At 38.3% G+C, this 19,456-nt stretch overlaps 1 protein-coding gene across 1 annotated transcript in view; it reads left to right on the top strand.

Moving 5' to 3' along the window:
- Positions 1–19,456, top strand: part of LOC137387075 (integrin alpha-PS1-like) — an 80,541-nt gene that overhangs the window by 16,685 nt on the left and 44,400 nt on the right. Inside the window, exons 3-5 of the mRNA XM_068073368.1 lie at positions 1,207–1,310; positions 12,262–12,468; positions 15,262–15,424. Of these exons, the coding sequence (XP_067929469.1) occupies positions 1,207–1,310; positions 12,262–12,468; positions 15,262–15,424 (474 nt within the window). The remainder of the gene's footprint in view (positions 1–1,206; positions 1,311–12,261; positions 12,469–15,261; positions 15,425–19,456) is intronic.

Below are 19,456 nucleotides of genomic sequence, written 5' to 3'. Positions count from 1 at the left end.
CTGTTTAATTTGAATAAGTAATTTTGCTGGTAATTATTATAATAACCAGGGCCTTTAATTAATTTCTATTTACATAACAATATGTTTATTGATAAATGTAGTGAAACACGGTCCAGAAATAAGTACGAGTTTATTCGACGTGCAGGTAACTGTGCTTGTAAGCGAACAGAAATACATAATCCATCCAAAAAGAGTAGGCCTACATGAAATACAACATTAATCGAGGTTTTATAGCTGAAATCTGCTAACTAAAGGCTGGTTCACACCATATTGCCGTGTGTCGGCATTGTCCTTTTGGCGTTCATCGTCGACTATATATACCTGCAGCATATACCTTTCTGGCTCTTGACTGGTGCAGCATACACCTTTCTGGTTCTTGACTGTGGCAGCATATACCTTTCTGGTTCTTGACTGTGACTGTGTACACCTTTCTGGTTCTTGACTGTGGCAGCATATACCTTTCTGGTTCTTGACTGTGACTGTGTACACCTTTCTGGTTCCTGACTGGTGCGGCATATACCCTTCTGGTTCTTGACTGTGACTGTGTACACCTTTCTTGTTCTTGACTGTGTCAGCATACACCCTTCTGGTTCTTGACTGTGACAGCATACACTTTTTTAGTTCTTGACTGGTGCAGCATACACTTTTTTAGTTCTTGACTGGTGCAGCATACACCTTTCTGGTTCTTGACTGGTGCAGCATACACCTTTCTGGTTCTTGACTGTGACTGTGTACACCTTTCTGGTTCTTGACTGTGACAGCATACACTTTTTTAGTTCTTGATTGGTGCAGCATACACTTTTCTAGTTCTTGACTATATCATCATATACCTCTCTGATTCTTGACTGTAGTAGTATATACCTTTCTTGTTCTTCACTGTGGCGTCATACACCTTTCTGGTTTTTCACTGTGGCAGCATATGCCTTTTAGGTTTTTTGCTGTGACAGCTAACGCCATGAAAATAATGTAAATCTGGTCTGTGGTATTTTTGCAAGTGGTACGTATTTATAACAGATTTCTAGCCAACAAGGAAAAGCTAAAAAAATAAACCAGTACCTACTAGCTAAATTCCAAGAACTATACTCATGTTTTATCTGATGCATGCTTTATGCATATACATGTATAAACATGATTTCCGCTTGTGCCTCCTACATAAAATATTGATTTGGTCGCTATGACAACTATTTATACTTGACTACCTTACAGATCTGATTAACAATTATAACCGAGACCTAAAAATGGCAGAGAACAAGACAGACATGTGGCTAGGAGTGAACATACGTAGCGCTGGTGCAGGAAAAAAAGTGGTGGTAAGTGAGAGTTTTTTGAGCACATTTAAGCATGTTGTTCAACCGGGTATTTCCATGAACGTAATCTTACTGTTGCGGTTTGCAATCATTTTTACTTTTGAGCTTTTGTTGAGCAACAAGGGGCCTTTTACTGAACAGCAGAATTCCCATTCATGGGGAAAATGATAGAGCAGCAGTAAAACATGTGCAAGAGAACTAGAGTAAGGGTATATTTACACCACGGTAATTGTTGGTGTGGAGAACTGGAGTAAGGGTATATTTACACCACGGTAATTGTTGGTGTGGAGAACTAGAGTAAGGGCATATTTACACCATGGTAATTGTTGGTGTGGAGAACTAGAGTAAGGGTATATTTACACAGTGGTAATTGTTGGTGTGGAGAACTGAAGTAAGGGTATATTTACACCAGGGCAGTTCTTGGTGTGTTTGGGGTTTGAAGTGCAAACACTAGTAAGAGTGTTGCTTATTGCTTGTAATTATCACTGTGAACCTTCATAATTGTTTTGGCAAAATTAAGTCATTTCATTGTGTTTCTCAAATAGCCAGGGAGATGGCTCAATGGGAAAACCTTTTGACACTATCACTTAATAATTACTTGGTGCTTAAGTAAGTCACTCAAGTTAGCGTCGTTATGTATCTATGGTTAATTTATTAAATATCTTGAATTGCACTCGGTGCTTGAGTTACATCAAGTTGTTTTGCTGGTTACATTGAGTTATATCGAATTATATTGCTTTATAAAAAGTTTTACCAACAAACTGGGGACCTGTCATTTATAATGCAAACTCAACAAATAAATTCCTTGTTTGCGGTCAGTGTGCATTGGGATATGCATTTGGGGTATGTGTAGTGAGGGAAGGGATATGCATATGGGGTATGTGTAGTGAGATAGTGGAGATCCATCATACAGGTCGAGTTGGCACTAGATAGTGTGTCTTCTGTTGTTTCATTAAACACTGACCTGAGATCTTTATAAATAGTTAATGTTGGTATGCTATGATAGCCTATAGTTTGACATATAACAGACTTGTTCGACTGATTTTAGAAATCTTTTTGTTGGATTTGTGTCTCAGATTGATTGAGCAACTATCCTCTTGATACACATTGTTGAAAGCAAATTTAAAGGATAACTTCGTATTTAGGGATACTCGTACACTAGTTTATATTTGTGGATACACATACACTAGTGTATGTTCAGGGATACACGTACACTAGTCTGTTTATGGATACACAACATCAGCTTGTATAGGGATACACAACACCAGTCTGTTTAGGGATACACAACACCATTCTGTTTAGGGATACACAACACCATTCTGTTTAGGGATACACAACACCATTCTGTTTAGGGATACACAACACCATTCTGTTTAGGGATACACAACACCAGTCTGTTTAGGGATACACAACACCAGTCTGTTTAGGGATACACAACACCAGTCTGTTTAGGGATACACAACACCAGTCTGTTTAGGGATACACAACACCAGTCTGTTTAGGGATACACAACACCATTCTGTTTAGGGATACACAACACCAGTCTGTTTAGGGATACACAACACCAGTCTGTTTAGGGATACACAACACCAGTCTGTTTAGGGATACACAACACCAGTCTGTTTAGGGATACACAACACCAGTCTGTTTAGGGATACACAACATCAGCTTGTATAGGGATACACAACACCAGTCTGTTTAGGGATACACAACACCAGTCTGTTTAGGGATACACAACACCAGTCTGTTTAGGGATACACAACACCAGTCTGTTTAGGGATACGCGTACTTAGGAAATTCTAAGTACATTCAGAAAGGTTCTGCACACCTGTAAATATATGTAGTTGGACACTTGATTCGACAGGACCATAATCACTTAATAAGTCGGAATTTCTTTGCCTAGTTTTCTATCAGATTGCGGACATAGACGGCATGCCCTATGTAGAACTCTTTTTCACTCTTCTACAATATCATCTATCCTGTGATTAAATTTATATCAGTTGCATCATTCTATGCTTGTCGCTGCCACTTCCTCTATGCACTCGTTTGATTGACGCTGTCCTCCTTAACTCACTGCTGGTTGAACCACCTCGCGGCAGCTGGAGGGATGGTTCATCCTTGAAATATGATCAATCTTGTCATCTATTCTTTGGAGAATCCCTGTTAGGCCTACTTACAAACATTTAACCTTTGTACTGAGATATTGATCAGAATAGATTCCCTATCCTTTGTTCAAAATACTCTTAGATGGTTACACGCCAGTAAAAAGAATTTATTTGCATTCATGTTAGTTGCTTATAAATTGTATCGCAGCTGTGTCTCATCACAACAGTTTTGTTAGGGTTGTTGAAGCATCATAGATCTAGATTAGGTCTTGCATCTTGTGGCCTTTGTTCCATATTTCAGTTGTCATAGAATGCCAGTTGGCATTCTATTGAAATGTCTTAATTTAATGTTATTGATAGTAGATAATGCGGCTATGATAACAGCAATCTGTTCACATAAAGTAAATAGGCGCAAGCAAGCGCTCCTTAGGCTCTCAGTCTGATTCACACCATGAATGGAATAGCTTAGAGTGGAGTATGCTACGCCTCATGCTCGCCTTGGTCCCATTCTCGAGCCTGACCAGTAACCTGTATATGTATACCATCCTCAAGCCTCGCCAATAACATATATATATATATAATACAGCTAGAAGAAAGCGTGACTGCACAGCTAATATATAACACATCTGCCTCACTATTCTGAGTTTATGGTTAGTCATGACCTTGCTAGAACTTATAACTGTTAAAGTAATCAGGTCGTCTTCTATTACGAGTAGGATATCTGGGACTTTGTACTGGCCTCTCATCAGGTACAGATTGGGCAGGTTGGATGTTAAAATCATTTGAAGCTGTGATGATATTGTCATTGGTCGATGTATCATTAACTTGAAGTCTAGCTTGTAGCTGATTGGCATGTCGTCTCCATACACCACGGTCTGTTCGCACAGCATACAGTATGTTACCCAGCTTGTTAATTATCGTTCCAGGTATCCACTTGGGTCCAGAGCTATAGTTCCTTGCATAAACCGAAGAGTCTACTTCATACCGTGATGATTGAGAAGATGCTTGACCTGGTGAAAAAGTTTTTTTGTTCTGAATTGGTTTTAGCAAGGTCAGAGTATTTCTCGGCTGTCGTCCATGTAGAACTTTAGCAGGTGATTTCCAGTTCAAAGAGGGATGAGGCAAACATCTGTATGTGGTTAAAAACAGTTGTAGGGCAGTCTTCACTTTCTCCCCTCCTGCACAATTCTTCTCTACAGATTGCTTAAGAGTCTGGACAAATCTCTCCGGTTCTCCATTCGATGCAGGATGTAATGCGGGTGATGTTATATGTTTAATGCTATGCATAGTGCAGAACTTGTCAAATTCTTTTGACACAAATTGTGGGCCGTTATCCGTAACAATAATCCGAGGAAGACCTTCATGTACAAAGATCTGTCATAGCACGTCAATTGTGTCCTTAGAAGTAGTTTTTCCTACATCTAGCATAGCAACGTACGGATAGCGGGATTGTGCATCCACACAAACCAACCACATCTGACCTTTACAAGGTCCTGCATAATCCAAATGAATTCGTTCCCATGGTAGTTGGGTGGACGGCCAACTTTGGTAAGTCTTGGCTAGGTCATTAGCACAGATTCAGCAAGGTTCACAAGCTTTGATTAGCTGTCCTATGTCTGCATTGATGCTAGGCCAGCATGCGTATCGACAAGCAAGCTGTTTTACTCTTACTACACCCCAGTGTGATGTATGCAGCAGGTCTAACACTTTACTCCTCAGAGCCTGTGGAATGACAACTCTGGTAGTGTCATCACGTTGCAAAAGCACAGCCTCCCCATGAACAAAAAGAGGCTCCCTCATATTCCATTATGGCCGCAAATGTTCATAGCTAGCTGTAAGCTTATTGGGCCAAAGGCCATTCAGTATCCACTCTTTCACTATCTGTAGTGAGGTGTCTTTCATGGTTTCTCGTTTAACAGCCTCATCGTCAAGGGGACCATGATCGAGCTCCTCTTGTATAGTGTGTGAGACCTCAATGCTCTCCTTCTCTTCATCATGGTCAAACTTTGGGTCAGCCCCTATAGGTAACCTGGACAAGCCATCTGCATTGCCGTGCTGTAGGTTTGTACCTGATGTCATACTGATAAGCCATCAGTGTGAGGGCCCATCTCTGCAGTCGCTGAGCTGTTAAAACGGGGATATTCTTTTCTGGTGAAAACAGGGCAACCAGGGGTTTATGATCAGTAATGAGCATAAAATGTCTCCCATATAGATACTGTCTAAACTTAATCACTCCATAGATGATAGAAAGCGCTTCTTTCTCTATTTGTGAGTAATTTTTTTTTGGGTGCACGCTCAATGTCTTTGATGCATGTGCTAGTGGTCTTTCAGCTCCATTTTCCTTTTGTAGGAGTACTGCCCCAATTCCATAGTTAGATGTGTCTGTTGCTAGAACCAGCGGTTTACTCTGGTCAAAATGGGTAAGTTTGGTAGCTTTGATGACACTTTCTTTAAGAACATGGAAGGCCTTGTCATACTCGTCAATCCAGTCAAACTTGACATTTTCACGAAGAAACTTGTAGAGGGGGGCTGCTTTGCTAGACAGGTCAGCAATGTATGAGCCATAGTAGTTGATCTTGCCCAAAAACGCCTGTAGCTGTTGTAAGTTCTGTGGTCGTGGAAGCTGTTCAATAGCCTCTATTGCAGAGGTCGAGGGAGTCTTGCCGTTTTTGTCTATTATGTGACCTAGGTATTCAACAGCGTTCTTAAAGAACTCGCATTTCTCTCTTTGTATGCGGAGCCCGTACTCCTGTAGTCTAGCTAAGAGTTTGTCGAGATTAGACCAGTGCTCACTCTCACTGCTACCAGTGGCTATTAGATCATCCAAGTATGCTGCAACTCTAGGTAAGTCAGCAATCATTGAGTCCATGCATCGCTGAAACTGTGCAGGGCTTGATGCCAATCCAAAACACATCCGGTTGTAGCGAAACAAACCACATTAAGTGTTGATGACACACAACTTCTTTGCATTATCATCTAACTCTAGTTGCAAGTAGGCATCTGCCAGGTCTATCTTGGAAAAGTGTACCCCGCCTCTCAACTTCTATAGCAACTCTTCAAGGCTTGGTAATGGGTGTTGATCAATTGATATTTGTTGGTTCAACATCTTGAAATCACCACATATACGCACTCTTCCATTTGGTTTGGAAACTGCTACTATTGGAGCAGCATAATCCCTAAAGTCCACATTTTCCAGAACACCAGCTTTAACTAATCGATCTAGCTCTTCTTTTACAGCTTGGCACCTAGAAAATGGCACTACACAAGGTTTAGAAAAGCTTGGTGTGCTTCCTGGTTTCAATCGTACCGGTACTTTTAGCTTTTTACATCGACCAAGACCTGCCTTAAAGACATCAGAGTACTTAGAGGAGAGTGCAGCGATTTTGTCCCTCAATTCAATAGGGTTACTTCCTGTGACGGTACAGGCAACATCACAACTACCCTGTGTCAATATAACTAGTCCCTGCTGCGAGAGACCGATTTTGTCACTCCAATCTAGACCAAAAAGGTTTGAACCTTGTGTTGTGTTTACAAGAAGTTTGAGATTTTGTTTTCCACATCTCCTACCTTCACACTAACTGAACATTGTCCTTTAATCTGTAACTCACTCTGCCCATACGCTTTAAGATGGGTACTGACAAGTAAGAGGGGGGTGATCCAAGACTTTGGTAGCCTTGCAAATCAACTATAGAGCAAGTAGCCCCTGTGTCCCATTGAAACATTGCATTATGACCATTGACAACAGTTTTGATCCAAACCTTTCAATTGACTCGTTTGAAAAGATTATCTGAAACTGCATGTACTGAATGATAAGGTTCAGTTGCATCAGTGAGCACACTTAACAGAGCTTTCAACTGTCCTAGCAGACTGTTCTGCCTGACTTTGTGCTGTCTTAGCCATACAGACAGCCTTAATGTGACCTTTGACCTCACATTTCCTGCAGACAAATGCTCTGCAGGGACAATTTTTTCTGTCATGTTTAATGTAACAGCTAGGGCAAGACTTCAACATACCTGTGTTCTGTGCATTAGCTTGTTGCTTTCCATTGGTTTGTTAACCTCGGCATGATCTTTGCTTGGACTGACCTGACATTTTGTTTACTGTGTCTTCAATAGCTGGAGAAGTTGTCTCCCCCTTGAGAATTTTATCGTTCTATGTTGCCTTGATGAATGCTGCAGCCTTCTTAAGAACATCATTAAGAGAGGGATCAGCATCAAGTAGACACTGGCGGCGTACATCAGCATGTGGCGTCTCTTTAATGATTATGTCACAAATTTGTTCATCAGCATAACTAGTGCCACAGCCTGTGCTTTTGCACGTGAAAGCACAGTGCCGTGCGAGTCCACGAAGTTCTGCAGCCCAATCAACATAGGACTGACCAGTCTTCATCTTACATTGAGAAAATTCAAATCTTGCTGCCTGAACATGTATGGTATCTGCAAAGTGTTCATTAAGTTTCTCCAACAACTCAGTAAATGACTTGCTTGTAATATCCTCTGCGCAAAATAAGTTTGACAACAAGTCGTATGTCTCAGCTCCTCCCAAGATAGTAAGCATGCTCGTTCCTGACTGTCATCTACCACCCGATACACATTAAAGTGCTGATTAAAACGTTGAAGGTACTGGTTCCATTTTTCTTTACCCCTGTCGTATGCTTCAAACTTGGGTGATATTGGTGAAACTTGCTACTGATATTGATGCAGCACTATCACTCTTGGTAGCCTCAAACAAGGAGATAAACTGCTTCTGTAGATCAGCGTTTTGCTGCTGGAACTGTTGTTGCCGTTTCTGCATAGCATCGATCAAAGCTTTTATGTTAGGATCCATAGCAAGACAATAGAAAAATGCTGGCTGTGAGTCCACAATGTTCTACCTTACACCAGTTGTTGTATTGTATTATCACGAGAAGTATTATTGTATTACAGAAAACACAGCTAACAGGTAAAAAGCACATGGAGGAACTCACTTAGTTAGCAAGCCCATAGCTATGGGTCATTAGACAATTATGTGATTATAGCACAGCTAAAAGAAAGCTTGACTGCACAGCTAATATGTAACAGTATACATAATGTATACATTATATATACGTTATATAACATATATATAGCGTGTACATTATGTATACGCTATATATACATGCTAAAACTCACTCTAGTGAAGTTAATTTATAGAGGAAACAGCAAGCTCTTTGACTTAAAAGATTGTAAAGTTCACTCACTGTACTTTGTACGATCCGATTCGTGGAAGTGCTAGAACTATTCCAGTCGCGCATGGTCAAAAAAGTTAATACTTTTTTGCTCAGGTCATAATGAGAACATTCATATGAATTGTTAATGACGGAGATTATGCCTCTGTCCTTGTCTCTTATACATAACATGCAATGGGTGTCAACCAGAACTCTATTACCGTTAGCTTGTGATTCAACCCACGCTCTCTCTGACATGGTCAGTAAGTGTGAGCTTTTAAATTTAAATGGGGTGAAACTTGTCATGTATTGTATTTTCTTAGCCCTTAAATGGTCATAAATGTACGGTGACTATCATGACCACTGGGTGTGTATGGTGAATATTATGACCACTGAGTGTGTATGACGACTATTATGACCACTGGGTGTGTATGGTGACTATCATGACCACTGGGTGTGTATGGTGAATACTATGACCACTGAGTGTGTATGACGACTATTATGACCACTGGGTGTGTATGGTGACTATCATGACCACGGGGTGTGTATGATGACTATCATGACCACTGGGTGTGTATGATGACTATCATGACCACTGGGTGTGTATGATGACTATCATGACCACTGGGTGTGTATGGTGAATATCATGACCATTGGGTGTGTATGGTGACTATCATGACCACTGGGTGTGTATGATGACTATCATGACCACTGGGTGTGTATGATGACTATCATGACCATTGGGTGTGTATGGTGAATATCATGACCATTGGGTGTGTATGGTGACTATCATGACCACTGGGTGTGTATGATGACTATCATGACCACTGGGTGTGTATGATGACTATCATGACCACTGGGTGTGTATGATGACTATCATGACCACTGGGTGTGTATGGTGAATATCATGACCATTAGGTGTGTATGGTGACTATCATGACCACTGGGTGTGTATGGTGACTATCATGACCACTGGGTGTGTATGGTGACTATCATGACCACTGGGTGTGTATGATGACTATCATGACCACTGGGTGTGTATGGTGACTATTATGACCACTGGGTGTGTATGGTGACTATTATGACCACTGGGTGTGTATGGTTACTATTATGACCACTGGGTGTGTATGATGACTATCATGACCACTGGGTGTGCATATTGACTATCATGACCACTGGGTGTGTATGATGACTATCATGACCACTGGGTGTGTGTAATGACTATCATGACCACTAGGTGTGTATGGTGACTATCATGACCACTGGGTGTGTATGATGACTATCATGACCACTGGGTGTGTATGGTGACTATCATGACCACTGGGTGTGTATGGTGACTATTATGACCACTGGGTGTGTATGGTGACTATCATGACCACTGGGTGTGTATGGTGACTATCATGACCACTGGGTGTGTATGGTGATTATCATGACCACTGGGTGTGTATGATGACTATCATGACCACTGGGGGGGGGGGCGCTATTGAATAACAATTTGTTTTCTCAGAAGGAATTGGATTGAATGACTTTATCAATTCCATTTACTAGTTGATTCACTTAGACTTTAGTAATTGTTGGTGTTGCCAAGGAAAAGTCAACTCCAACCTGTAACCAATATATAACCTCCAATATGTAACCTTGACATAATTTTGTATGATTGCGAGGAAATAGAAAATTATCACGCTCATTTGTATGAGTTGAGAGAATTGTTTAGGGCATGAGACACGGTTACACGACTTGAACCTAAGACATATTACATCACCTGCTGCCTTCATATTACATCACCTGCTGCCTTCAAATGTGCGAGATGTTTGAGGGAGTGTACACGTAGCATTAGAGATATTGATTGGTCTTTCCAAAACTATTCCCAGCAGCTTTATTTTCTAAACCATTATTTTACAATATCTAACCGTATTACCTAGTAAATTAATAAATATATACCTTTCTTTGGTGCCATGGTGTTGAAATCAACCATTTCATGCACTTTGTGCTTTGTGCTTAGCAAAGAGATAGAGAAATGTTATGCTGTGTCTTTACCAAAGATGTCTTTTGAGAATTGCAAGCAACAACAGCGTTTACTATATCGCCAAGGTTGAGGGCCTGTAGGTGCTTGACGTCATCGTAGGAAAAGTTGGTCGTTGTGCACTTTACTAAATACCATCTGTGCTACCCGGCGTTGCCCGGGTAATAAAAAAGCCTTTGGACAGAAAATTGATTTGTATTTAACATGTAACAACATTTGTCATTCTAACTTTCAAACTACATATCATGAGAGAAGTGTTTTGTGTAGTTGAAACAAATTAAGAGAAAAATAAAAACAACCGTAAAAGTTTTCAAACTTTGTCAAACAACTGTAACTTTCAAACTTCATATCATGAGGAAAATGTTTTGTGCAGGTCAAATAAATTGAAAAAAATAAACAACTATAAAAGGGTTTGGATGTAAATGTGAAATAATTAGCAAGTAAGAACTAAGTTAAGCCTTTTTTGCTGTGATTACAATAAAAGATGATTTGGTAATTATACAATTAATACGAATTGAGAAAACAAAATAAAAATCCTGAATATGTTGAGTTAATAATAACAATTCTTGCATAGAAATGTGTGTGTGTATAAAAAAAGTTACTGTTCCACCAGAAGCTATCCATCAAAACTTTGAATACAATAGTACTGATACATCTCGATTCTGATACAAATGTAAAAATGAGATATCGTACTGTCTTTGTCTGACCGAACGGTGAGGAAATGTCGAGGCTCTTCCTACGGAGATAATACAATTGTCGGTGTGAACCAAAATTTGCCTTGACCGCAGATCTAGCAATTGAACCTTAGGAAACACCGAAAATAGAAGTTCAAGAAAACACGAAAAAGCATCGTGTTTCATAGAACTCTTAGATTTAATAGGATTTCAAATAATACGTATTTAGTGTGTGCATACGGTATACCATAAATGATAGTGCCTTTGATCATTTCGCCTTGTGTGGCTCAGTTGTGGAGTGCATGGAATAAAATCTTGAGGTTGCAATCTCCGTGAGTTCTAATCCATCATGATGCTGAATTTAACTTCCAAGAATTCAATAGCTATAGCTGGACAAACAATGACGAATACACGAATACACATATGACCAACTTTGAGAAATATATATATAGATTATTAGAGGGATTGTTTTGTAAGTATAACCTTTGTAAAACCTTTATTTAAACATCATGGCACTTGATTTTCAACCCTTTTCCTAGAGTGATGTTTTATCAGAGGTAACGTTCAAATAGAGGGTGGCGCTGTATTTTACGACTAGCTTGCCAGAATTTTGGAGAGATAATTTTAAGGTAACCCTTTTATAGGCGAAGTGATGCTAATATCGTCTGTATTTTGCGCTTTCATTCAAGCAAATCAACATTAATGCCGTCGGGCTCAGCATTTTGGCTAATCCATTTTTCATATACGTCGAAGTATGAGATTATAAAATTTTAGCGGGATAGAGTTATTAATTATTTTGATGGTATCGCTTTTCACGTTTTAAAGAAACAATGGTAAAGCTTCAGAGTTAGACAGCAAACATCACGTTTTCAAGTTTTAAAGACATTTTTATTTAAAGAGTTTATACTATATCTGTATTTATGGGGTTTTACAGGAGTTTATGAAGCAGGTTTGTTTATCTCTGCAGGCGTGTGGACACAGATACAAAATTGTGGAAGAGAGTGTAAATGTGTATGGACTTGGAGTCTGCTACTATTACAACTCTGACCTCACGCTGACGTCTGAAGACAACTCCCAACTTCCCTGTAGCGGTGAAAATCTAGTCGGGGGTCAGCTGAACTCTGTCACTGGCGAGTTTGGTCTCTGCGCTGCCGGAATGGGGCTCGCTGCTGTTGTAAGTATTTTCTCATGTGGTAAGAAAACAACATCCTTTGAGAACTCGGCTTGCGAGCTGCCAGTTGTACTCCTCTGTGTTATATGTAATTATCAATACTCCTCTGTGTTAGCAAGCTAATTTTGATTTGGGCAATAATATTGGGCAATAATATTGCCCTCTTTTTAGTCTCCTCAATGAACTCTCACTCTAGACATCATTAAATGCTAAGGCAGCAACTCTGACCAGGTTAGAGCCAAATCAAGATTAGCTTGCTAACACAGAGGAGTATTGATAATTACATATAACACAGAGGACTATAATTGATAGTTACGTGTAACACAGAGGAGATTAACAATAACCACAAACAAAGCTGGATCCTTTTGAAATATTCTGAAAAAAAATGCCAGAATGTGAACAATGGTGTTCAATTGATCCGTGGTGCATTACAATATTATTGTAATGCATGTAGTGTATTTGTCTGTACATTGTATTTCTCTTCAAGTACAGTGTATTTGTCTGTACAGTGTATTTGTCATGGAGAGTCGTGTTGGGTCAGTCTTTTACAGCCCCTCCATGTTTTTGACTGACTGTTGGTATCTAGTATTTTTGGTCTTCGTATTTTGACTTTTTCTTATATAGATCTTTCAACCATACAGAGAAACAGACATACTGACAAACAGACATACAGACAAACATATTTCTGGTACCAAGGCTATTCAACTGCTAAGCGATCACTTTCCAAAAATGTCTTACTGAAAGCCTCTTTATGCTAAATTGCTCTACAATAAAATATTTTTTTTACAAATCTCATTCGTTTATTTTTCATCTTTGGTTCTTCAAAATAATTTGATTGGCTAGAAAAGACGTAGAATATGAGAGTCATGTAGAGAGTCGATAGACTGACAGTCATTCACTAGTGTTACACGCTACGAGTTTTTGTCGTATTTTTTTATTTTCGCAGCATGTAAATGGTTTAAAACGTCGTATATTTCATTTTTCAAAGCGATTCAAACCTCCGATTCAAGGGTGTATTTTTGAAAACATCTTATCAACAACGAAGTACTGCATATTATGTAAACATCAATATTCGTATTATTACTAAATCTTTGTGATCGGAGGTTGGATTTTCATCGTCTTCTTTGGTGACGTTCTTTCAGCATCCTTACGCAGCTCTGTTTTTAACGCATGTGTTTTAAAAATACTATTTCCGAAATAAAAATATTTACTTCGATTTTGAAAGAGAGATTTTCGACACGTTTTGACACTGACATTTGATCTTAGACGTACAGTCAAACATGGATGACTCATCCACGGATAGCTCGAACACATGGTTAATTCGAACGGTTTCTTTGGTCCGTTCCCACGTAATGATAAATTGCTATAGATAACTCGAACTCAACACTGTTAATTCGAACTGTTTTTTTGCCCAACGGCTACCGAAACGGTTGTTATCGCTTTAGAAGATCACTTTATTTAAAGCCATAGAGGTAAACCTCATCTTTTCGTAATTCATAAGCGTTGTTATTACCACCATCGGCAAAATATTTTTGTCAACGACTTTTCTAAAGGTTTGGTCAAATTTGATTTATACTGCTATACGATGAATAGCACGGGCTTGCCGGGTCACGCGCGCAAGGATTTTCGCCACGCACATACAAAACAAAAACAGCATGTTGTTTTGTATGTGCGTGGCGAAAATCCTTGAGTGCGTGACCCGGCTAGCCCGTGACGAATAGTTTTCCGACGTTGATTCCGTGTTGAATCAACGTCGGAATGTTGAATGTTTAAAACGTCTTAAAAATTGTTGTAATTAAACGTATACGTTGTCTTAGCTAAAAAAACTATTCATCGTTTGACCTAAACACAGAATACGTGTGTACATTCAATAAGTATCCATTCAAAAAGCGTGAGTGATATACAATGTACCGTAAAACCTCGTAAAACTTTCAATTGAACTGCCTCGGAGTGTTGCTCTTAACGAATCCCAGGTAAAGTAAGGTAATCTTTGCATAAACTTCAAGAAAAATCGGCAAAATTGATCGCGGGTAAAACGCTCAAAAGAAAAAGATGTCTTTTCTTTTGAGCATTTCAACAACGATCAAGTTTTGCCAATGTCAATCTAAAAAACGTCCTGGCAATAACATCACCTCAAACAACAAACCAATCTCAAGTGATAGAAAAATCTCTATACTTTTTGATAAAAACGTTTTAAACTTTACATTAGAAGCATTTAATTTGAAACAAGCCATTTGTGCTTTTGATTTATATTATAGTTTGCATATGTACATGTATCTACTAATAAATAAGTAAATACATGGACTTGTGACAGTGCTCTGATAACTTGAACGCTCTGATAATTCGAACACTTTTGCTCGGTCCCGTGAAGTTCGAGTTATCCATGTTTGACTGTAGTTTAATCGTGTTAGCCGCGATATAAAACAGGTGGCCCGCTGTAGCTAAAAGCGCAACAGGCTAATATAGAAAGCGCGAAGTTGTGTGAAAATTTCTTCGTAGCGTGTAAACTCGTCAGCTACGAACTATTGGGAATTGTGCGACCACCCTTGCGTATCATTTAAATACATGTTCCTCATTCCTACGATCAAAACCACAACTTTGAAGCGCAAAAATTCGTAGCATGTAACACTAGTGAATGATGGTTGATAGCAATCAAAGTGAAAGCATACTACAAAAGTACACATTGAAAGTATCTCCGTTCGAAAATATAACATCTCCAAAGGAAGCCCAAGACCTACTCAGTATTATGTTTAAGGATCTTGAACCAAATAAATCTATAGTATCTTCCTTTCCCAGGATAATGACATTATCTATGGTCTGCCTGGTGCTGTTACATGGAGAGGCTCCGCCTACTGGACTAAATCAGCTCCATCACTTAAGGACATCCCAATTAATGAAAAAGTGGACCCCACTCCTGAAGATGGTACAAAGCCTGTCACCAGTCCCTACGCTTATCTTGGTAGGTATCATTTTTGTTATTGGCTAAGGAGCTTACCTTGGTAGTTATCCTTTATGTGATTGGCCAAGGAGCTTATTTTGGTAGGTATCTTTTTTGTGATTGGTTGATGGGCTTATCTTGGTAGTTGTCCTTTTTGGGATTGGTTAAGGAGCTTATCTTGGTCGGTATCCTTTTTGTGATTGGTTAAGAGGCTTATCGTGGTAGGTATCCTTTTTGTGATTGGTTAAGTAGTTTATCTTGACATGTATCATTTTTGTGATAGGTTATGGAGCTTATCGTGTTGGGTGTTCTTTTTGTGATTTGTCAAGGAGCTTATCTTGACGTAATCTCTATACACTAGACACTTCCATATAGTAAACCTCCTATTATGTAAACTCTGATCTACAAAGACTAGACACTCCCACATAGTAAACCTCCTATTATGTAAACTCTGATCTCTAAAGACTAGACACTCCCATATAGTAAACCTCCTATTATGTAAACTCTGATCTATAAAGACTAGACACTCCCATATAGTGAACCTCTATTATGTAAACTCTGATCTATAAAGACTAGACACTCCCATATAGTAAACCTCTTATTATGTAAACTCTGATCTATAAAGACTAGACACTCCCATATAGTAAATCTCCTATTATGTAAACTGTGATCTCTAAAGACTATACACTCCCATATAGTAAACCTCATATTATGTAAACTCTGATCTATAAAGACTAGACCTCCCATATAGTAAATCTCCTATTATGTAAACTGATCTCTAAAGACTAGACACTCCCATATAGTAAACCTCATATTATGTAAACTCTGATCTCTAAAGACTAGACACTCCCATATAGTAAACCTCATATTATGTAAACTCTGATTTCTAAAGACTAGACACTCCCATATAGTAAACCTCCTATTATGTAAGCCGTGATCTACAAAGACTAGACACTCCCATATAGTAAACCTCCTATTATGTAAGCCGTGATCTATAAAGACTAGACACTCCCATATAGTAAATCTCCTATTGTGTAAACTGTGATCTCTAAAGACTATACACTCCCATATAGTAAACCTCATATTATGTAAACTCTGATCTATAAAGACTAGACCTCCCATATAGTAAATCTCCTATTATGTAAACTGTGATCTCTAAAGACTAGACACTCCCATATAGTAAACCTCATATTATGTAAACTCTGATCTCTAAAGACTAGACACTCCCATATAGTAAACCTCCTATTATGTAAGCCGTGATCTACAAAGACTAGACACTCCCATATAGTAAACTTCCTATTATGTAAGCCGTGATCTATAAAGACTAGACACTCCCATATAGTAAATCTCCTATTGTGTAAACTGTGATCTCTAAAGACTATACACTCCCATATAGTAAACCTCATATTATGTAAACTCTGATCTATAAAGACTAGACACTCCCATATAGTAAACCTCCTATTATGTAGGCCGTGATCTATAAAGACTAGACACCCCCATATAGTAAACCTCTTATTATGTAAACTCTGATCTATAAAGACTAGACACTCCCATATAGTAAACCTCCTATTATGTAAACTCTGATCTCTAAAGACTAGACACTCCCATATAGTAAACCTCATATTATGTAAACTCTGATCTATAAAGACTAGACCTCCCATATAGTAAATCTCTTATTATGTAAACTGTGATCTCTAAAGACTAGACACTCCCATATAGTAAACCTCATATTATGTAAACTCTGATCTCTAAAGACTAGACACCCCCATACAGTAAACCTCTTATTATGTAAACTCTGATCTATAAAGACTAGACACTCCCATATAGTAAACCTCCTATTATGTAAACTCTGATCTCTAAAGACTAGACACTCCCATATAGTAAACCTCCTATTATGTAAGCCGTGATCTATAAAGACTAGACACCCCCATATAGTAAACCTCATATTATGTAAACTCTGATCTCTAAAGACTAGACACTCCCATATAGTAAACCTCCTATTATGTAAGCCGTGATCTATAAAGACTAGACACTCCCATATAGTAAATCTCCTATTGTGTAAACTGTGATCTCTAAAGACTATACACTCCCATATAGTAAACCTCATATTATGTAAACTCTGATCTATAAAGGCTAGACACTCCCATATAGTAAACCTCCTATTATGTAAGCCGTGATCTCTAAAGACTAGACACCCCCATATAGTGAACCTCTTATTATGTAAACTCTGATCTATAAAGACTAGACACTCCCATATAGTGAACCTCCTATTATGTAAACTCTGATCTATAAAGACTAGACACTCCCATATAGTAAACCTCCTATTATGTAAACTCTGATCTACAAAGACTAGACACTCCCATATAGTAAACCTCCTATTATGTAAACTCTGATCTCTAAAGACTAGACACTCCCATATAGTAAATCTCCTATTATGTAAACTATGATCTCTAAAGACTAGACACTCCCATATAGTAAATCTCCTATTATGTAAACTGTGATCTCTAAAGACTAGACACTCCCATATAGTAAATCTCCTATTATGTAAACTATGATCTCTAAAGACTAGACACTCCCATATAGTAAATCTCATATTATGTAAACTGTGATCTCTAAAGACTATACACTCCCATATAATAAACCTCATATTATGTAAACTCTGATCTACAAAGACTAGACACTCCCATATAGTAAACCTCCTATTATGTAAACTCTGATCTCTAAAGACTAGACACTCCCATATAGTAAATCTCCTATTATGTAAACTATGATCTCTAAAGACTAGACACTCCCATATAGTAAATCTCCTATTATGTAAACTGTGATCTCTAAAGACTAGACACTCCCATATAGTAAACCTCCTATTATGTAAACTCTGATCTACAAAGACTAGACACTCCCATATAGTAAACCTCCTATTATGTAAACTCTGATCTATAAAGACTAGACACTCCCATATAGTAAACCTCTATTATGTAAACTCTGATCTACAAAGACTAGACACTCCCATATAGTAAACCTCCTATTATGTAAGCCATGATCTATAAAGACTAGACACCCCCACATAGTAAACCTCATATTATGTAAACTCTGATCTATAAAGACTAGACACTCCCATATAGTAAACCTCTTATTATGTAAACTCTGATCTATAAAGACTAGACACTCCCATATAGTAAACCTCGTATTATGTAAACTCTGATCTATAAAGACTAGACACCCCCATATAGTAAACCTCATATTATGTAAACTCTGATCTATAAAGACTAGACACTCCCATATAGTAAACCTCCTATTATGTAAACTCTGATCTATAAAGACTAGACACTCCCATATAGTAAACCTCATATTATGTAAACTCTGATCTCTAAATACTAGACACTCCCATATAGTAAACCTCCTATTATGTAAGCTGTGATCTATAAAGACTAGACACCCCCATATAGTAAACCTCTTATTATGTAAACTCTGATCTATAAAGACTAGACACTCCCATATAGTAAACCTCCTATTATGTAAACTCTGATCTCTAAATACTAGACACTCCCATATAGTAAACTTCCTATTATGTAAGCTGTGATCTATAAAGACTAGACACCCCCATATAGTAAACCTCTTATTATGTAAACTCTGATCTATAAAGACTAGACACTCCCATATAGTAAACCTCATATTATGTAAACTCTGATCTCTAAATACTAGACACTCCCATATAGTAAACCTCCTATTATGTAAGTCGTGATCTATAAAGACTAGACACCCACATATAGTAAACCTCTTATTATGTAAACTCTGATCTATAAAGACTAGACACTCCCATATAGTAAACCTCCTATTATGTAAACTCTGATCTCTAAAGACTAGACACTCCCATATAGTAAATCTCCTATTATGTAAACTGTGATCTCTAAAGACTAGACACTCCCATATAGTAAATCTCCTATTATGTAAACTATGATCTCTAAAGACTAGACACTCCCATATAGTAAATCTCCTATTATGTAAACTGTGATCTCTAAAGACTATACACTCCCATATAATAAACCTCATATT

The sequence above is a fragment of the Watersipora subatra genome, chromosome 2 (genome assembly GCF_963576615.1).
Source record: "Watersipora subatra chromosome 2, tzWatSuba1.1, whole genome shotgun sequence".
NCBI lineage: Eukaryota > Metazoa > Bryozoa > Gymnolaemata > Cheilostomatida > Watersiporidae > Watersipora > Watersipora subatra.
The sequence above is the reverse complement of the archived record's forward strand: the minus strand, read 5'-3'. Positions and strand labels throughout refer to the sequence as shown.